The 22,380-nt window shown below is 40.2% G+C and overlaps 1 protein-coding gene across 1 annotated transcript; it reads right to left on the bottom strand.

The window, feature by feature from the left end:
* Positions 1 to 3,745: 3,745 nt before the first annotated feature.
* LOC309831141 (serpin B10) lies at positions 3,746 to 22,099 on the bottom strand (the record flags this gene model as incomplete). The annotated part of the gene is made up of 8 exons (XM_082668127.1): positions 22,032 to 22,099; positions 18,417 to 18,593; positions 16,207 to 16,275; positions 15,377 to 15,514; positions 13,394 to 13,511; positions 9,165 to 9,307; positions 6,242 to 6,397; positions 3,746 to 4,150 (listed from the first exon to the last, which is right to left on the bottom strand). Exons 2-8 carry the CDS (start codon positions 18,582 to 18,584, stop codon positions 3,746 to 3,748), a joined length of 1,197 nt encoding a protein of 398 aa, XP_082524253.1. The 5' UTR covers positions 18,585 to 18,593; positions 22,032 to 22,099.
* Positions 22,100 to 22,380: the final 281 nt, after the last annotated feature.

Raw genomic sequence — 22,380 nt, 5'->3', positions numbered from 1 at the left:
GCTGGGAGAGATTTCCCTTTCTCTTCTTTGTTCTCACAGCTCACAGGTGCTCAGCTTTGGATTTGGCCCCGCCTCTGCGTGTAGGTTGCCTGAGGGCGTCTGTTCTTCGCTCAGCCAGGACGGCGTTAAAGGAGCCGCTGATTCGGGGGCTCCGGCTCACTCAGGCCGTGGGGAGGGAGGGGCACGGCGTGCGGGGCGGGCCTGCGGCGGCAGAGGCCGGCGTGACGTTGCAGCAGACTGAGGCGCGCCGTGCGTTCTCCCGGGGAAGTTGTCCCTGGATTCCGGGAACCCGGCAGTGGCGGGCTGCACAGGCTTCTGGGAGGGGGCTGTGGATAGTGACCCGTGCTCGCACACAGGCTTCTTGGCGGCGGCAGCAGCAGCCTTAGCGTCTCATGCCCGTCTCTGGGGTCCGCGCTTTTAGCCGCGGCTCGCGCCCCTCTCTGGAGCTCCTTTAAGCAGCGCTCTTAATCCCCTCTCCTCGCACACCAGGAAACAAAGAGGTAAGAAAAAGCCTCTTGCCTCTTCGGCAGCTCCAGACTTTTCCCCGGACTCCCTCCCGGCTAGCCGTGGTGCACTAACGCCCTGCAGGCTGTGTTCACGGCGCCAACCCCAGTCCTCTACCGGAGCTCCGACCTAAGCCCAAGCCTCAGTTCCCAACCCCGCCCGCCCCGGCGGCTGAGCAGACAAGCCTCTCGGCCTGGTGAGTGCCGGTCGGCCCTGATCCTCTGTGCGGGAATCTCTCCGCTTTTCCCTCCGCATCCCTGTAACTGTGCTCTCCTCTGCGGCTCCGAAGCTCCCCCCTCCGCCACCCGCAGTCTCCACCCGCGAAGGGGCTCCTAGTGTGTGGAAACGGCTCCCTCCCACTGGTGCAGGTCCCGTCCCTATCCTTTTGTCTCTGTTTATTCTTTTTTCTTTTGCCCTACCCAGGTACGTGGGGGGTTTCTTGCCTTTTGGGAGGTCTGAGGTCTTCTGCCAGCGTTCAGTAGGTGTTCTGTAGGAGTTGTTCCACATGTAGATGTATTTCTGGTGTATCTGTGGGGAGGAAGGTGATCTCCGCGTCTTACTCTTCCGCCATCTTCCCGGAAGCTCTCAACAGACCGTGATTATTATCTATTGTTCTAAGGTCTATTAATCTTCTAAAAAGATAGGCTATATACATTTGCACTAAGGGAGGAAAACAAATATCATCAGCAAATACTTTAAGCCTCATTATTGAAAAAGCCTGATACTCATGTGCACACACAGGTACATGTGTCTCCAAGATGACTGCAGTTTATTTTGCAATCATTCCTTGCACTAACATCCACTTTGAGTCCGTTTCTCCCACCAGTTTGTAAGCTCCATGACTCCAAGAGACTGGAGACCAGGGTCTGTTTTTGTTCAGAAGTGTAGTCTTCCAGTAACAATAATGCTCACAAAGAAACAAAGAGCACCAGTAAGAGTAGCTACGTAGGTAAATATGTATAAAAGACAGCATAAGTTTATTCTTGTTAGTAACTTTTCCTTCTATGTGATTTAAAAGATAGCTGCATAAAGCAATAATTATGAAACTGTTCATGGGCTTATAATTCATAAAGGTGCATACTTGTAGGACAATAATAACATGAGGAAAAGGAGTGATACTGAAATAGAAAAAAAATTGGAGAAAATAAAATACAATAAATCCTTGGAAAAAAAAAAGTGTAGTCTTCATGCCCTGAATATCAACTGATACAGTGTAGATGCTCAGCAAACATTTTTTAAATGAATGACTGCCTGAATGCATCTTACTAACCTGCAGTTTCTAGTATCATCCTTTTTTCCTCTTTTGTTTGTTTGAAAAATACTGTGTTTAATATTTTCTGATTGTCAGCCTCTGACACACAGTTACTCTGGTCTTCCTTTATCTTGGCTTGGTTTCCATGCTCCCCGTTCACTTGTTACCTACTTTTCTTATGAGTCCACATGATACATAACACTTAAGGACTTTTAATTTAGTAGAACACAGACACAGGGGATTTCTTTCATTGTTACTTAATGTGAGGTATTATGGATAGAGGCAAAATGTTTTATAATGATATGGTAAATTGTTATATATATTACAATTTCCTATCTTTGGAGCTAAAGCATAGAATCATTTTTTTTTATTCTATGATACCAAACCAAGATTTGATGCAGAAAATACATTTTCTTATACTAGTTTATACACCATTTATGTTGGATCCATATCAGATCATATCTTTCACTTAGGAGATTAAAATGGAAAAAGCAGCCTAGAATGATAGACTCAATCTCTAAAATTAGAATAACAGTTGATGAGACTACCAATGAGCCATTGTGTAAGAGCATTTTTAATAGAAATTAGAAAAACACAGCCAATTTTATGGAGATAAAGTTTTACTAAGGATATCTTCCTATAACTGACAATACACATTTATATAAATTGGAAATCTAGTCTTCTAGCTTATGATTTTTAAAAGCAAGGATGTTAATGTGACAACTTTCACACGTAATAATTCTTTCCAATAAAATTTTTATTTTGGAATAATTTTAAATTCACAGGAAAGTTACAAAGATAAAACAGGGAATTCCCATATACTTCTGACACAGTTTCCTGTAATGCTAACTTCTAATATTACAGTGGAACATTTTTTTAAAACTAAGAAGCCAACATTGGTACATTACTATTAACTAAACTCCAGATTTCATTGGATTTCACTAGTTTTTCCATTAATGTCAACATAAGTATTTTTAAAATAGCAGAAAAGGGGGATTTAATTTTACAGTGGTAATTTATGAACCATCAGAGTAATAGTCTTGAGAAAATTCTTGTTTATCAGTATATCACCTCTATAAAGATTTTTTTCTTCACTAAATGATGCATGTGAAAATAAGTGACAATGAAAATAGTGACCAGGTAGTTCAAGCATTTTAAGGCATTCAATTGAATAACCGAATTTCTGAAATGTAAATAAAAGTCACATTAAGATAAAATGTGTTAAACCTAAATGTCCATAGACAGATGAATGAATAAAGAAGATGTGGCATATGTATACAATGGAATATTACTCAGCCATAAAAAGGAACAAAATTGAATTATTTGTAATGAGGTGGATGGACCTAGTATCTGTCATACAGAGTGAAGTAAGTCGGAAAGAGAAAAATACTGTATGCTAACACATATATATGGAATCTAAAAGACGTACTGATGAACCTAGTGACAGGGCAGGAATAAAGACGCAAACGTACAAAACGGACTTGAGGACACAGGTGGGGAAAGGGAAGCTGGGACGAAGTGAGGGAGTAGCATTTACATACATACACTACCAAATGTAAAATGGATAGCTAGTGGGAAGCAGCCGCATAGCACAGGGAGCTCAGCTCAATGCTTTGTGACAACCTAGAGGGGTGGGAGGGAGACGCAAGAGGGAGGGGATATGGGGTTATATGTATACATATAGCTGATTCACTTTGTTATACAGCAGAAACTAACACAACACTGTAAAGCATTAATACTCCAATAAAGATGTAAAAAATAATAAAACTGTCAGCAAAAAAAAAAAAGTTAAAAAAGTTAAATTTGCCATTCTCTCTAGCTATATAGGCATGATAGGATAACTAGAATATATTATTTCAAGATAATTTTGCTAATATTTATATGTTAAAAAGAGGCTATAAACTGGTTTTTATTATAATTGTGTTTTTCCATCATATGTGTATTTTTCACACTGTAAGATGCTCTTGTTTGATGAGAGAGATGCAGGGTTTAAGGGGAGCAGAATCTCCCGTAAAATAGAATGCTATTGGTTTTGTTGTGCCTGATGAAGAAGAGGAATGGGTGGTCTGCATTGAATTCAACGGAGGGGAGTTTAATTCGAAAACTCACCTCACTCCCAGTACCAGCTGCAGCCTCTGTACCTTGTTCATTTATTTCCACAAAAGACTTATGGAAAACATTGGACAGAAATAGGTTTCTCTCCGTAGACATTCCTGAGAAATCTGCTTTGCTCTGGCTAAAGGCATCGCTCATCCCCATACTGCTCAGGGTTGACTTGAGATCATAAGTCTCTTCCAGCTTGAACTTGGGAAGATGCAGCTGCACGTCACACACCTCCATCATGTCAGCGCTAGTCCACTCACTCAACTTCTCATAGGTGATGGCTTTTTCCAGCTACAGTTTGGAGCCAAGGAAGAAAGAGTCAGTAATTTCAGAGTGGAGTGAGAACTATTCGTTGAGTGAGACCTTTAGATATTATATAAATGAATTATAGTCACTCCTATTACCAAAGGTAACAAAACACACACATTTGGAAATTCTTTGTTTATAATGAGATCCTCCACACATCCTTGACATAATCATTTTGCAGATTAATAGTTCTCAGGATATAGGTTTTCTAGATTAGACCTTGATCCGAAATGGAAGTACTTCTATGATAATATGCAAGACATCAACTACACATGCAAATACATCAATATAAATATACACTTAGGTGTTGTCAACACAAAAGCATATACTCTAGGACATGTTGTATGCCAGGGCACAAAAAAAACTTTAGTTTTATTAACATAGTAAACAATTCCTTGAAAACAAAATCTGAGGTAAAATGTCTATATAATCACACCAATATGAAACTAGTAACTGTAAACTACGAAAAAATAAGGAAAGAAAAGCAAAGAAAGGAAAATCCTCCAATCTTAAGAGTAATGACTTTTTTTTTTTCTTAATCTTTTGGCCTCGCTGCTTGGCATGTGGGATCTTAGCTCCCCAATCAGGGATCAAACCCACGCTGTCTGCACTGGAAGTGCAGAGTCTTAACCACTGGACCACCAGGGAAGTCCCAAGAGTAATGATATTTTAAATAGTTGTTTTGAGGGTGCTTTTTCTCTTCTTTATATTTAAAATTTTTTAAATAATAAATATATATTATATACACATATGCATACATATATATGATAAACAATGTTTGATTTTTTAAATAACATGTTTGTTTCAAAGCACATGCTTTTGCTACTTTAAGAATTTTCTAGATCCAAGTATTGCTGTCAGTGACATATTTGTAAATTATGTGCAGTAAGTGACAATATCTTCAGGTCAGGAACCTGCACTTTTAAAAAGAAAGGCTTATCTTTTAAGGGTGTAACTCTAATGGTTTAGTATTCACACTTGGTCTTATTTCTACTATCCTCTCCAGTTTCACAAATTTTATGACACTATTTAGAAATCTTTCTACACACTAGTAGGGTGGTGGAAACCTAAAGAATCTGGCACACAAGAAATTAGGCACAGTGTAAAGAACGACAGAACACTTATTGCATGAGAAGCTAGTGTTCAGTTTAGACATGCAAATTGCTCAGAAATGTGGTCAGACCAAAGTCAGGCTTAAGAGAAGTTTAACAGATGAACAACTTAAATAATACTTGAAGATGCACTGATACAGACTATATCTCCTGAAGAGTGTTAACTTGATAAAAAATGTTTTTTAAAAATGTTTTAGGGGCTTCCCTGGTGGCGCAGTGGTTGAGAGTCCGCCTGCCGATGCAGGGGATGCGGATTCGTGCCCCAGTCCGGGAAAATCCCACATGCCGCGGAGCGGCTGGGCCCGTGAGCCATGGCCGCTGAGCCTGCGCGTCCGGAGCCTGTGCTCCGCAGCGGGAGAGGCCACAACAGTGAGAGGCCCGCGTACCGCAAAAAAAAAAAAAAAAAAAATGTAATCCATTTAATGTTTTTAAACATATGTCTAAGGCTAGATTAATGCAAGTGATTAAAAAATTAATTAGGTAAGTCCTGTCGGAAGGAGAAGAAAGACCTATATTGACTGAAAGGTTGTTATGATCAATCCACACAGCTTTGTGGCTGACAATAAATATCTCTATCTGTTGTTTGTGTGGTTGTTTGTGTGACTCCCCTATGCTAAAGATGTCTATAGATTACTTAACCTTCCTGAGGGATAGTAATATCAACCTGACAAAGTTTTGTAAAGCTTAAATGATGTAAAAATACAGTACCTAGGGCTCAAGGTACGTTGGTTGCCTTCCTCTGCAGAAATTAAAGAACTGGGAGATCATGTCTTTATGTTTTTCCCCGGAGGGATAAACACTAGAACCCTCTTCGTGTCAGACAGACTGATGTCTTTTTTTAAAGTTTTTCTCCATACAAATAAATGTATATGCAAAACAGACACAGACTCACAGATATAGGAAATAAACTTGTTACCAAAGGGGAGAGGAAAGAAGGTAGGGATGAATAGCCTGATCCCTTTACCTGGTCCAGCCCACTGATGTCTTCCGGCAGTAGTACGAGTAGGCTGAGGTCACGGTTCTCATAGAAGAGTTGAAGGCCTATGGCTTGTGGCTTTTCTATGTAAAATACTTGAAGTTTTTCTTTCATGGACATCATTTGCACTGGTTTGCTTGTAGTCTGTAGAATATACATAGCAAAATCAGTGGGGAGGTGTTCCACCAAATCCTTAATTCTTTAGCATCATTGGTTCCCAGTAGTCTGGGACACTGGCAAAGCTAGTGATCCTCCGCTAAATGCTGAATAAAATTATTCAAACCTTGTTTTCTGGAAATATGTGTTCTACTGGAGAACATCATCGATAAATGATGTGGGAGTTTCTTCCTCTGACATTGTTACGGCATCCTCTATAAATCATGGCAAGCTGGATTCTACCAAACACTTAAAAGAGTCTTGTGCAAACTCTGTAAATGCCAATGATTCCGAAACTGAGTAAGGTGCATTTCACACACAAACATTTGTGGTTTTTGTTTTTGTGTGAGGGTATTTTAGTATCATAAAACCAAAATTCACTAAGAGAATGAAAAGACAAGCAATAAACTAGGAGATGAGAGTTTCAAAACACATAATTGATAAAGGACTGGTATCCAAAATTTGAAAAGAACTCTTAAAACTCAACAATTATAAGGCAAAGAACCCAATTTTAAAAACAGGCGAAAGATCTGAACTGATACCTCACCAAAGGCAGACCTACAGCATATGAAAAGATGTTCAATCTTATGTCCTTAGGGAATTGCAAATTAAAACAGTGAAGATACCACTACTACAGATCTAATAGAATGGCTAAATGTTCAAAACACTGATAACATAAACTTCTAGCGAGGGTGGAACTGACATTCTCTGCCAGTGAGAATGCAAAGTGGAAGCCATATTGGATGACAGTACGGTGGTTTCTTACAAAGCTACATACAGTCTTACCATGTGATCCAGCAACTGTGCTCCTGGGTAATTACCAAAATGAGTTAAAAACGTGTCCACACAAAATCTTGCATGCAAATGTTTATAGCAGCTTTAATCATAATTGCTAAAAACTGGAAGCAACCAAAATGCCCGTCAGTAAGGTGAATGGATAAACAAACTGCTACATCCATACAATGGAATAGTATTCTGCAACAAAGTGAAATGATCTATCAAGCCATAAAAAAGGCATGGAGGAACTTTAAATACGTATCGCTAAGTGGAAGAAGACGGTCTGAAAAGGCTACATACTATGCCATTCTGATTCTACGGCATTCTGAAAAGGGCAAAACTCTGGAGACCGTAAAGAGATCCGTGGTTGCCAGGGATTTAGAGGGAGGGATGAATGTTTGGAGCACAGGGCATTTTTAGGACAATGAAAGTATTCCGTGTGATACTGTAATGGTAGATACATGACATTATGAATTTTTAGTAAAGCCAATGGTGAAACAAAAGCAAAACCCTGCAATTCAGACATTGTAGACATATGTTATTTATCCACTCTATGTGGAGCTAAATGTCCATCACAAGATCCTACTGTTCTGCTAAGGTCGTGGCCACGCGAGCAGGGCTGTTCGTTCAGGATACTCTGTGATACAGTGATTGTCTCAGCGATAAGCATATGAATGGCACCAGCCGGAGTCCTCTTTGGGAGCTTTCTGTCAGAGCTAGCAGCCAGGACTTCGTCTATGTAGTAGGGTTGTGAAGCTAGAATATGGGGCTGTCATATTCCCTGGTCATATGGATAAATTCCATCTTTAGAATTAGAGAATGAAGGCAAAAAGGAGGGGTCAGGGGTGGGGCAGAGAAAATGGATTATGTTTGAGATTCAAAGATCCCACTCCCAAACTTCCCAGTTCCTCTTAGTTGCATAAGCTAATGCTAACACAATGCCCATTTTACTGGAGCTAGTTTGGAATGCTTTTCTATCACTTGCATCTGAAAATTCCTGGTGAATATATTAAGCCAAGTAACTATCCAGCACATTTCCAGTTAGCCTGTTGCATTATATGTTCAGTTCCTTCCCCATCTTTACCCCACTGAAAACCGCCTATTGCACATAACCATATGGTTACAGCAGTAGGTCCTCAGCAGCACTGTTTATGTGAGGTGATCCACCCCAGGACCTAAATATGTTAACAATCTTTGGCCAATCTGTTCCTTTCCTAGGAATTTGGAATGAGACCTATCAGACTGGTCTGTAGAATGGAGGAGATGTGGGTAGCCATGTTCTGCCTTTGTGGACTGGGCCGCAGAGGAAGTTAGACTTCAGTCTGAGAGAAGAATAATGGGAGAAACAGAGTTGGAAAGATAGAGAATGAATCCTGACAACATTTGAATCCTTATTTCCACTCAAGTCCCAAGACCCAGCCACATCCAGCCCTTAGGTGTATCTGTCAGCTTCCATTAGTCTCCCTTGTTGCTGAAATAATCAAAAACAAGTGTGCTGTGTCCTAACACAGAAGGAAATGTTAACGAAAGAAATAAGATTTTAAAGTTTTATTTCTTTTTCTTATGGAAGGGTAAGAGTTTGGTACACGGTGGTACTGCCTTAATAGAACAAGAATAGAACTAGTAAGCGAAGAGTTTGGGGTTATGGTCCTGGAAGCCTTCAACTTAAGCATGGCTCTACTCACTTAACCATGCTGCTTTTCTGACCTGGGAAATAAATGTAATAACTACCTTACCTACTCTACCACAGTTGCAGCAAGGACTGAGTAATAAAATATGTGAGTAGTCTATTTTCAGAGAAAAAATAATGAAAGGGGAATTTCCAGGTAGGATGGAACTGGGGTTTTTAGCACAGTCATCCCTGCCCTAGTAAGAGCCATAGTTTACAGGAGCATATAGTCAGAGAGAATAAATTTAAAATAGAATTCCCTTTGCAATGCCATGTAAAAATTCATACTGGTTATTAACAGGTTCCTACCTTGTTTATTCTGAAAGGCTTTTCTGTGGTATTTTGGACCAAGAATTGATGTTCCCAAATTCTTTTAAAGTAAAGGGCATTTACCAGAACCATTCTGGTTGCAGAATCCACAGCATTATCAGGTAGGAGATTCAGGATTTTTCCTAAAAGAGCCAAAGGACAGATTTCAAATGATATAGTTACATCCTGGTAAAACACCATACGTAAAAATGATGATTATGAAATACCGTTAAATGATAACATCTTGTGTCCACCAATGATCCAAGCCAGGAAGTTAGTATTAATAGAATATTATTAACAGATCCTATTTAAATTTCATCTGTTGTTCCAATAAAGTCCTTTTTTTCCTGGACCAGAAATCAATCCAAGAGCTCAAGTTGCATTTAGTTGTCATTTCCTTTTGGTCCCCTTTAGTCTTTTTCTTTCATTCCTCATTCATTCTTTGTCTTTCATGTTCCTCATTCATTCTTTGTCTTTCATGACCTTGATACTTTTGAAAAATATTTGTAGAATGCTCAATTCTCAGTTCAAGTTTGTCTGATGCTTCCTCAAGATAATATTTAGGTTATAAATTTTTTTGAGAATATTACTTTTGTGGGCTGAATTGTGTCATCCAAAAAGATATGTTAAATCCTAACCTCCGGTCCCTGTGAATGTGATCTTATTTTGAAACAGAGTCTGCAGACGCAGTCAAGTTCAAATGAAGTCATAGTGGATTAGGGTGGGCTCTAATTCAATGACTGGTATTCTTATAAGAGGAGAGAAATTCGGACACACACACACAGAGTGTGAAAACATGGAGACATAGGAGAGACAAAGAAGAAAGTTAATGTATCAACAGAGGCAGAGATTGGAGAGATGTGTCTACAAGCCAAGGATTGCCAATAACCATCAGCAACTAGGAGACAGGCGTGGAGCGGTTTCTTCCCTGAAACTTTCCAAGGGAGCAAGGCCCTGCTAACACCTTAACTTCAGACTTGCAGCTTCCAGAACTATGAGAGAATATATTTCTATTGGTTTAAACCACACAGTTGGTGGTAATTTGTTATGGCAACCCTAGGATTTATGGCATATTTCTATCATCACAGGAAGATCCAGACAGCTCTGTAATCTAGAGCAGCAGTCCCCAGAGTTTTTGGCACCAAGGACCGGTTTTGTGGAAGACAATTTTTCCACGGACCAGGGCTGGGGGTCGGGGTGTGGGGATGGGCGGGCGGGGACGGCTCAGGCGGTGATGCGAGCGACGGGGAGCGACGGGCAGTGGCAGATGAAGCTTCGCTTACCTGCCCGCCGCTCACCTCCTGCTGTGCGTGCCGGTTCCTAACAGGCCCAGGCCCGGGGGTTGGGGACCCCTGAGAGATGGATCCTGTCATGCTCCTTGAGTGTGTCAGCCTGTGCGGGGGAAGCACGGCAAGGATCCTTTTGCAAACCGAGCTTACGCCGTGTCAGACAATGACTCTCCACTCAGCTCAGAAAGGGACGAAAGATAGCAGATGAGTTGCTCCCCGCCTTCCTGTCTGTAGGGTCCCCACCTGTCTTCCAGAGAACAGAGTGGGCACTGGGTAGGAATTTGAGAGCTGAGATTTAGTTCAGCTCCAGCACTATTTTTTTTTTTTTTTTTTTTTTTGCGGTATGTGGGCCTCTCACTGTTGTGACCTCTCCCGTTGTGGAGCACAGGCTCCGGACGCACAGGCTCAGCGGCCATGGTTCACGGGCCCAGCCGCTCCGCGGCATGTGGGATCTTCCCGGACCGGGGCACGAACCCGCATCCCCTGCATCGGCAGGCGGACTCTCAACCACTGCGCTACCAGGGAAGCCCTCCAGCACTATTCTTGCCCCTACTTCTACTACATTGAGTTTGTGTTGTATATTACAATGTGCTTTTGTTTATAGAATCACATTTGGTCCTCATGTGAACTGGAACAGTGCAAGTAATTCCTTTTTGTAAATGCTAGCTAATCTGTAGTTCTCAAAACAGACTTACTTTTAGATGAATCCAAATCAGGAATAAGTTAAGGATAATGGTCACTCTTGCCTCACCATGGCTTCTGAGTCACTAGTCCAGTGAAAAAGGAACTGAGAATTTAGGGCTGCCAACTTCCTCAATTCACTTCAATAAACATTGCTGTGAATAGCTACCATGAGCAGGGCTGTTATCTGTTAGTGATTCAAAGCAGAAACTCAAATAAGGTAGTATTACTGCCCTTGGTGTTCTTGAGTTTAGTGGGAGAGGCAGGGACTTCAACAGTTAATTTCAATAACAACGTGGTAAGTCAAGGTAAAGGTTCCCACAGGGTTTTGGAGCAACGAAAAAGGCTCTCAGCTCAGCCTGGGAGCCAGGGGAGGACATTATGCCTGAGCGAACCCCTGAGATGTTATCCAGTGGCCATGAAGGGGCTGGGAGTGGCAGGGGAGGGGACCGTGTTTCGAACTGAAGGGACACATGAGCAAATGCATGGGGTCGTGAGGTAGCACAGGGAGTTCCAGGGACTCTGTGCCACTTAGAATTCCTGAGTATCAACTTTGAGTCAGAGAATGACAAGAGTTGAAGTGGAGAGACAGACAAGACTTCACGGTCCTGTTGGACCTTCTATGTCAGTTTAGGCAGCTTGAATTCATCCTGTAGGATGTGGGGCACCATGATGGATTTTGAGTACGTGGTCCACTTGGTCGAATTCACATTTTAGGGAGGTCATTCTGATGGCTGAATGGAGGTTGCATTTGAAGGGAGCAAGATGAGAAACAGATTATTGCATTAACACAGATAAATGATGACAAAGCCGAGAGCAGAGGAGGAAGAGATTGGAAAGGAAAGATGAACTCAGAAACACGCAGGAGGAGGCAAAGGAAAAGGGAGAATTTAGAGTATCTCTCGGACTTCTGATCTGGGCAGGTGTGTGGTAGCCACCCATCCGCCGGGATGGAGAATGAGTGCAGGGAGAGGACAAGGTGTGGATAAGCTGTTCTGAATATGACTTCAGTATGTCGAGTTTAAAGTATGTGGGACCCTCTGCAAGCATATCTGGCAGGAATATACAAATGAACTCTGAAGTCTGGGGGGAGGGGGATTACCTAAACATTCCATGTTCGTTGCTGCAAAGCAAAGGCTTAATCATTAATATTCATTAGCGATTACGCCTTTGGTATTTCTTTGTGAGATATAATGGACCATCAACAGACATATCAATTGAAAAGGAAGCGTGGAATATTGAAATGAGTTCAGACTTCAGAGCTAAACTGACTCAGATTTCAGTCCTATTTCTGAAGCTTTAAACTATCTGATCTTGGTAACAGTTTCTCTAAAGCCTCAGCTTCCTCATTTCTAAAATAAGAATCATAATAAAAAACTGCTAAATCGCCTCTGAGAATCCCTCTACTATTCCCTTTTTAGAAATAGAATGCTTAACTTTTAGGTAGCATGTGGCTACCCAGCTAAAAACTACATTTTAAAGACCTTTATTACAAACTAGGACAAGTTGGTCACCAGAGCATAAAATGGGCCATGTATCCAAATTTGGGATATGAGTGGAACTGGTGTGTGAAAGTTTCAGGGCATCCCCTTAAAAGCAAAGAGGCTTTATTTTCCCTATTTCCTGCTGACTGTAAAACTGACAAATGTAAGAATCACCTTAGACAAATATAAAAGCCCTGTCTCGAGGATGGCTGAGCTAACCCACTAGTCTGGGTCTCTGGATGCCTTCATGGAACAGAATGCTTATCTACCTTGTGACTATTAGGTCAGAGATAAACTTCTATCTTATTAAGATATTGTATTTTGGGTCTCTTTGTTACAAGAGCTCAGCCCATACTCTAAGCTAATATATGACCTATTTTGGAAATTACTTAAGGTTATGTAGTACATTTACTGCCACATTTTCATTGTTCATCAGCAGCTATTTTTCTTTAGAAACCACAAGTGCAGCAGTATTCCAAAATTCCTTTTTTGCATTTTTCTGCCTTTTATCCCTGGAGTCCTCCTTGGAATTAGTGGAATCTGATCATTTTCTTGTCTACTTGGTAAAATGGTTGTCTTACCTGTTTTAGATAAGACTTATTGCAAAAGCTATAAATCAAAAATTATGGGCATGAATAAAACAAATGTTTTGAATATTTAGAATGTGTCCACAGTTCTATTTAAGAAATGCCTATACTTATACATAACACAGATTCAAAATAATAAAGCGATACTTGGAGAAAGTGCACCACTGAGTACCTTGGAGAAGGCTTACCTTCAGTCTGGCTTTCAACCCAAGAGTTGATCTCCTTTCTGATTTGGTCAGAAGCTTCCATAAAGTTCACAGACTGTGGCTCTGAGCCAAAGTATGTTTTCATGTCTTGTAAATATTTCTGGAAGATATAGGTAAAATCTCCTTTTGTAGAATTTTTCCAGAATCAATAAACAAGTCTATTTTGATTATCCAAAAAAAAAAAAAAAACCCAGCTAGATGGACAATTGCAAACTGCCACCCCATTGCTCCCCTCAATCTTTCCACACTCCAGCTTTGGTTAAAAACGAAACACCGCCCTGTGTCAACTTAGCTGGGCACGGACTAGCCATGCAGAGCCGCAGGTATGGAAGGAAGGCCCGTCTCCCACAGCTCTGGAGCCTCCATATCTTCATCTGTTTTTATTCGTCCTTGGGAAATGGGGCTGGGATGAAAAGGAGGACCATTCTAGGAATCCCAGGAGCGACTCCAGCCGAGGAGTACTGGGCTTTCTGTGGTAGAGATGGAGCCAGATTGAGAACCCTGGGTCTGGCAACTGCCGTCTATGGACTCTAAACTCCCAAGAGCCTGGGGAGGGCTTCTGAGGGAAGCTGTGGCCTGCCATGGAAACCGATTTCCAAGACCGGTCAAAGGTTTCATCAGGTATTCTAAGGGCAAAAGCAGGCTTCTTCCTTCGGGCTGTCGATGCTGCCCTCAGTGGCCATCATCCTAAGTGGGCTATAACCAAGGTTGCTGCTTAGGGGGGCACCTGCCTTGAAACATAATTTATTCCCCAGGACAGCTGTGGCATTCCTTCAATTTATTACCTTATAGAGGAATTGTGTGCAGTTAAAAAGTGTTGAGTTAATTCAGCTTCCAGGCAGTGGTTTGGAGATGATGAAGTCTACGTTCTGTACAATTTATAATCCAGTAAAAAGAAAACGTAAACATTGTCGAGGTACCTATTCCTTGTCTTGACTCGTGGGTTCTGATCAGCCTCTCTGTGCACAGCTAGGGCTTGTGGATATTTTAAAAGACATACCATTTTGTATCTCTGTGTGCTTCTTTTTACCAAGTGCCCACCCAGCTCAATCATCTCTCCTACTTACGAATCCAACCTGAGTGCATGAGACTACCAGTAATAAAAATGTCTTTAAGACTTCACTTGGCTGCTTTTTTGCCTTTAGTAATGGCAAAGCCCAAGTTCTGAGCTCCCCGGAATTCACTAGGTATGGGCAGGGATAACACTGCTTGAAATCACAAGATAGCTTGACTTTTCCTGTTGCTATCCCTCTCCCTATTCAATTTCCTTACTCCTTACCCACTGGGCACCTGGGTCCTCTGGCTTTCTTCTGAAGTGTGCCAAAGGATGTGATGGACAAACATGAAAGAAGTAAATGCTTGGCTTGGTTTGGAGTTGAGTCCTCTGAGGAGCCCTTGCATCTGAACTGAAGATGAACTCATGGTCTGCACTGTGGGTGTCTCAACCATCAGAGCAGAAGAGAAGTTAATTCAATTCCATGTTAAGTATCTTTCTTAAAGTGTCTGAAGTCAAGATGTGAAGTGACTTACCTGATCGCAAAGTCAACTTTGCTCTTGAGGACACAGTCTCCTGCCACACTCCTATGACCACACCACCCTCTGCTCCTTCAGACTCACCATATTGAGTTATTCTATATCTTTTGCTCTGTTTCCCATGAAACAAATGTTGGCCCAGGGATTATATAAACCACATTTCTACGAGTCTTCATGGGTTGTTCCTGGGGTGTACCCCTTTATTCTGGGCATAAAGATCTGATCACCAGATTTGGTTTGAAATATGTTATTGGTTTCCTTTACAACTTGACACATTGGTCAGGCTAAACGATTGTTTATCAGAAATGCTGACCACATACTCCATCTACATTAAGATTGTCCCTGGGATCCCTGGAGAAAAGTACAAAGAGTTTATTGATTGATCTCATGTGACTCTTCCCCATCAGCTTGAAATAAGATGTTTGCACTTACATTGTGAAATGGATACGTTTTCTCCCCATAGATCCTGTTGGCTGTTTTAAGTATGCAAGCATTGCTGGGATTGTTGATTTCTGAGATAAGTGTCTGGAAATTAGAGCGTATTTCTTCAGCCTTGCCTACATCGAATTCCTTTAAAAGAAAGTAAATTGGTTAAATAAAAATGTTGAACAAGAACTAAGTGTATATGAACAACTTACAGTAAATGAAATAATTTAAAGTTTACGAACAAAGGCCAAAATCGATTGTATGGTAGATAAAAAAACCTTCTCTTTAGTATTATTAGTGCAGGAATGTAATAGCTGCTGGGACATCATTTTCTTCACACTTAGTTTGCAGAAGTAAGAACAATGTTGAAAGAGTTTGCAGAAGTAAGAACAATGTTGAAAGTAGAGTAGTTTTGAAGGGGAGGGAAACGAAGAGATAAGGGAAAAGAATATTACCCTTCCAAAAAGTGTAGACATTCTGCACTCTAAAAAATTTCCCAGGCTTCCCTGGTGGCGCAGTGGTTGAGAGTCCGCCTGCCGATGCAGGGGACGTGGGTTCGTGCCCCAGTCCGGGAAGATCCCACATGCCGCGGAGCGGCTGGGCCAGTGAGCCATGGCCGCTGAGCCTGTGCGTCCGGAGCCTGTGCTCCACAACGGAAGAGGCCACAACAGTGAGAGGCCCGCGTACCACAAAAAAAAAAAAAAAAAAAAGTCCCATAATTTTAACATATATTTTAAAGAAAAGTTACCTATTAAAGGTTGCTTAATTTAGCCACTAACATGTGCCAAAGTGCTTTCTCCTTAATTATCAAATAGATACTGAAATATAAGACATACCATTTTCCTTTTCTTTTCAAAACTGTCAGGACAAGATTTGCTGTCCTGGTCTCTGCTAAACTGAAGAACCTGTAATTTCAATAAAAAGGCAATATGTGAATGCACTTTGCAGAGATGTAATCATATGAAATACACATCAGCAACTACAAGCCATTTGTTCCTATAGATACAAAACATATAATTAATGAACCAAGGGAGCGCTGATTTGACTTAAATGGTGTGTTACCTGACCTAGTAAGAGTAAGTCAAGAGCTGCTTTTAAATAAATTTTTAAGTTGAATTTAAATTGCTAGTCTCTTTATTTTAATACTTTTTATGGGACGTTGAGGATAATGTTGGGAATAGCCTTAGAGGTAAAATTCTCATGTTTTCCGAGTTTCATTTTTATCTATGATTGGTTTGAAAAGAAGCCTAGGTATTCAACTGAGACCATCACTTAGATAATTTAAGCAAATGCCATCATGGCCCCAGTTATCTGGAAAATTCAGGAATTTTAGTTACTTTTTCTACTTAAGTGCTTCAGTTTTCACTGCCTACCACCCTCTGACATATGGAGATAGAGTCTTTGTCTTCACCCCAGCAATTCATGTGACAGGTCACAGGAAGGATGTGGACATTGTGTTTCCCCTGAGAAAACAAAGTGATAATTCCATCTCCTGCATGCATCCTGGACCCAGCTTACAGAAAGGAATAAAGTCTACTTTACCAAAGTTTGTGCTGACACATGGCGACAGACAGGAACCACTTGCCATAGGGAAAAAAAGGGGAGGTGCCTAAGCAACTCATTAGTCTCAATTGCAAACTGAAGCTGTTAATATTTCAGTGACATTGAAATAAAACAAGGGTAAGCAACACCCAGCAATATATTTATATGGAGTGGAAGCAAATTGACATTTATCTAAGATTAAGTCTATCACATTCATAGTTAAACTTTTTAATAATGAGCCAATTATTAACTAGCTGTGAACCAGGATTTTTCTGTGAACCAAAATTTTGTTGTTGCTATTTTTAAACCACACAATACCTTGTAAATTATGAGCATAAGGGGGATATCCTAGACCCAAACTGACACAATATGTATTCTGCCTGTCTCATTCAGAACTGCTGGCTGTGCCCATTTCCATACTTGTCACAGAGGCCAACTTCTTGGTGGAAATTTTGTCACTTAGCCTTTCAATCGTTGTATGATTTAGAGCTGAATTTACTCTCTTCTATTTTTATTTTTACTTAAAACACACACATATTTATATGTTTATACAAGCATAGATACAGATACACATATATATGGCTATTTGATATGTTTTGCTACGTAAGGCTACACACGTACACATACACTCGCTATGATTTGAGTATGCTTACATCAAATTGATAATTGCTTATACAATAATCCTGTTTTGCTATTTTAATGCCCTTAATGGGCTCTTTAGATTCATCTAGACAACCAGGGACCAAACAAAGTAACAACCACACAAAGCATGAGGAACAGGATTCACTTGATTTTTCTATTTTTTTCTTCAAGAAAATGCTTCTGAGATTAGAAAGATGATGACTAATTCTATTATTTAAAGTATGAGCCATTACTTTCTTGAAATATTTTAATAATCAAAATAAAATTGTTTTTGGTGTTGAACCAAACTCGCTAACCTCTCCATGTACCATTTTGTATCTCTGTGTGCTTCTTTTTACCAAGTGCCCACCCAGCTCAATCATCTCTCCTACTTACGAATCCAACCTGAGTGCATGAGACTACCAGTAATAAAAATGTCCTTAAGACTTCAGTTGGCTGCTTTTTTGCCTTTAGTAATGGCAAAGCCCAAGTTCTGAGCTCCCCGGAATTCACTGGGTATGGGCAGGGATAACACTGCTTGAAATCACAAGATAGCTTGACTTTTCCTGTTGCTATCCCTCTCCCTATTCAATTTCCTTACTCCTTACCCACTGGGCACCTGGGTAAGGGAACATCATCTCTCCATTTGATTTTGCCAGAGAACACTGATTCTTAAACGGTATTCCTAGAAAGAGTTTTCAAATTGATTCACTTTCTCAGATTTCTTTTTATGGTCTAGAAAATTTATTTAAAGTGTGTCTTTTATTTTGGAGGACGTGGTTGTAAAACGTGGGCTATTTGGATTTCAGGAGAGAAGTGAACAAAAGACAAGAAAAGCATTTCATTTTAAGGCAACAGAGGATGGTTGACCTTTCTCACTCACCCGGGACATTTGGGCTGCCGTGGTGCCTTTGGTGCCCAAATACACCATGGCCAAGGAGGTTGAGATGCCCCAGGGAGAAAAAAAGATATTTTTACCCTCGGCAGATTCAGCTAGCTTCTTGCTAAGCTCCAGAGCAAATTGGTTGACGGATTTTGCTAGAGAGTCCATTGGGAAAATCTAAGAAAAATAAAGTTAGAGAACATGTTAATAATCCTTTCCATTTATTTAACTTTTGTAAATGGATTTGTTGGCTTGCATAATTATCTTTTTTAATTACCCTTCATTGAAATGACAAAAGAATGTATTATCCAATCTGATTATATATATATCTGATTTTATATATATATATATATACTATGTATATATACACTCATAAGAGCTGAATAAACTTTAGAAAAATTCCACTCCAACATGATTTTAAATATTTTAAAAATGAAGTCCAGAGAGTTTAAGAGAATTGGCTCAAATTTCAGAGTTAGTTCACATGAGAGAACAATTGGATTCTGGTCAGTTAGCGGCTCCCTGTTGAAAATGCCAGGATATAAATGGCAGAGGAATCAGCCCAGTGCCTCTTACCAACACACCACATGCCTACTGACTTTACCCAGTAAATGAGGAATAATTATACCCCTTTTCAACTTTGTACTTTTTCTCAATTATCTTTCATCCATATTTTTATACTTTTAACCTTTTTTATTCCTTCACACCCTGATGTATGATATCCTGGTTCCTTTATCCTTTATTCTCTTGAAATCCAACTCTGCTCCGGTTCTTCTTTCCCTCTGGAAGCCTTTTCCGAACTTTGGGGTTCACAGGAGCACGTCTTCCACCAAAGACCCATAAAATAGCTTTTGCTGCCTGCTTGGAGCTTATCATACTGCTAGTTCTGTTTGCATAGATTTATATCTTTTCAACTCTAGGATAATTTCCTTGAGAGCAAAATTTTCTTACTCAGCTTTGCACATCCAGTAACACCCACCTCAGGACTTTGCACAAAATGAAAACTTACAAATACTTGTTTATTTCTCTTTTAGAGTGTTTATAGTTTGGGCTCTAGCCACCATTTTTTATCTATTTAAACTTGAAATCTTTCACAGTTTAGTGGAAATGCTCATAGAGAAGTAGAGACCTCAAGACCTGCTTGCCTTTATCCTCACTCACGTGAGACCCTCTGAAACCAATCTTAACAAACAAAGGAACTCAAACTTTCTCATTTTTAAAAATATTATATTCACCTTCTAAATTTCACGTCTAATTACCCTGATATTTTCATTTAAGTCTTTTTAGACTGGGTCTCTCTCAAAGAAATAGTGAGTTCAATCTATTGTCATTTTATAGCCAAATAATTTCTCAAGCTGATTAAATGATTAAAAATAAACCAAATTCCTAAGCCTAGAAACTCCCATTGGTGCCAATGTCGTATAGAACTTGGTCCTGCACTGATATCACCTGGCCCTCAGAGAAACCTAGAATGAGAACTTTAGAAAGGTCAGAAGATCTCTCTAGTTCAGTGGTTGAATGAAGGGAGAGGCATGTGTAGGCAAAGTTTTGGTTTCATCATGACTTGGATTAACAGTGATACTGTTGAAATCCCTCCTAGTCATAGGCTTACACTTAACCAAACAGCTTCCCAGCCTTTAAATCATCCCTAGTCATAGCTTCCACCTATTTCAGAAGCTGATGATAATCCTAGGCTAACATTATCTTATTAAAGAAGAAAAGCAAGAACCTCTACTCTTGTAGCAATTCTACGCCCTCATAAAACGTTCGAAACTTGTGTATCAGTATTTCCCTTGACAGATCCAATGCTGTCTTGTAAATAACCTCCCTGTTTTCTTTACAGCTATACTCATGCAAATGATGCTTTGCTTACTGCCTGTATATGAAGCTTTATCTTTTAAGAACTCGTGAATTCTTTCATATGGAAAATGCTTGGCTCCGTGGCCAAAGCATAATCACTATGAAGGGAGGAGAGGAGAAACTACCATTTTAAGGCTGAGGATTTTTATCTTGCTACTTATTATTTATGGTTATTCTAAAGTTTAGTTACTTGTAACAAATCCCTGAAAACAATAACTCTAATGAAAAAGCTAATTTCTTATGGAAAGTTAATATCCAGGTATCTTCAACTTCATTTATTCTCTCATTAATATCATTAATATATCAGGTGTAGCCCAGACCATACAAGAAAAATAATTCCTGCCTTTAAAAAAAAAGTATAGAAGCGCTAAGCCAGCCAGTGCTGGATAAAATTATCCCAGCAGTGAAAAGTGCTTTCTGAAAGATGCAGAATTTGGGGATGAGATTCTACATGAAATAATTTATCCATACAAGGGTTCGACAGTGATCTTTTCAGAAAAGACTATAAATGTCTAGATCAGAAGCCAACTTTGCCCTTTTCAGAATAAATAGCTCTTTTGCAATTTTCGGAAGGTATATGGATATATCAGTTTACATACATATAAATATACACACATACGTAAAATATGTAAAATCTCTATCTGTAAAGGGGCTTAACTAAAGAAATAAGAAAATAAGAAAAGGATAGTATCACTCGTCAATATGTCTCATCAAAGATACACATACTCTTCACAAATCAGGGTTGGAAAGAACCTTGGAATCCCTCTAATCAAATTGCTTCATTTTATCTGCTAGGAAACTGAGGCCCAGAGAGGTTAAATGTGCTGACGAACATGCACAGCTAACTAACAGCAGAGCTACCGTTGCAGTCCCATTCTCTGGACTCTAAATACAAATGCTTTTGTCATTATATCTGACTGTCTTTAAGGTTTTACGGTGAAAGGGAGGGATTGGGTGACGAAAGAGGATGAACAGGAGGAGGAAGAAAGAGAGATGATGATGAGCTGGAGGAGGGAGCGGGAAGGACTCTCTTCCCCTTTTCCATTAGAGGACATCCAAGGCCTCCTGACTTTCCGATGATACTGATGATATTGTCTACTTGGTGGAGTTGTGCATATCAGAAAATGACCCCCCAAATCCGCAGCACTTCAATATTTACCTAAAGCCACTTCTGAGGGAATTAATAGTCTGGGAGGATTTATGATGAGCATGGAGTGTAAGCTTAGGGACTTAGGTTATTCCACGAAAGAGAAGAAAGCTACTGGCCCATGGAATGGTAGCCAAGACATGAAGGTGTGCGTGGGCGGGAGGGTAGAGAGTCAAATCATTAGTTCCCTACATTAGTGACTAAGCTCAAATTCATGTTGCCAAGTCCGCTCTTCTGAAGGGTTAGAAGGGTTTTGGTTCAATACTTCTGAGAATACCCTATTTCTTTTTACCTGTGTTGACAGATGCAAAGGTAGCAAATCCAAAAATGTGACTGGCGAAAACTCCATTCATAGTTTCACAATTCACGGCAAAACTACCTTTCTGACGTCTTCGGAAGTGAATGCTCTCTCCCGCTTAGCCCGCTTTCTAGTACCAACTTTGAATCAGCTCAGGGTTCAATCTCTCAGACCTGCACAGAATTCCTGGGGGCTGGCCTTCATCTATTATTTCTGTTTTGTGGGAGTCTCGATAAATTGTTCTTTAGCTAGGTACCTCAACAAAGAAAGAAAACATAAACATTTTAAAACAAAGAACTATTTACAATACCTTGTTTTCTTACACGGGAGCAGAATTGGCAACTGGTTCCTTTAGTAAGAGACCGTGGCTGAGTTAAGTGACCTTTAACTGTAGAAATAATTTTTAAAACTTCTAGCACCACCCTTTCCTTAACCCCACCCTCTGATTCACTTTCACAAGCCCATACACTCTTCCTTTCAACTTCATCTTGGCCAGAAGCTCAAATAAAAAGACAGAGGGATAGACAGAGTTTTGCTTGAATTACTTAATTACCCACATTTTCCATGTCTGTCTGCATGTACAGACTGGAATTCTAACAAATTGTAACTCACACTTTCCTGGCTTATGTCCTCTCGAGTCTGGCAACTGGCAGCAATTC

The sequence above is a fragment of the Grampus griseus genome, assembly GCF_964374135.1.
Source record: "Grampus griseus genome assembly, chromosome: 12".
NCBI lineage: Eukaryota > Metazoa > Chordata > Mammalia > Artiodactyla > Delphinidae > Grampus > Grampus griseus.
The sequence above is the reverse complement of the archived record's forward strand: the minus strand, read 5'-3'. Positions and strand labels throughout refer to the sequence as shown.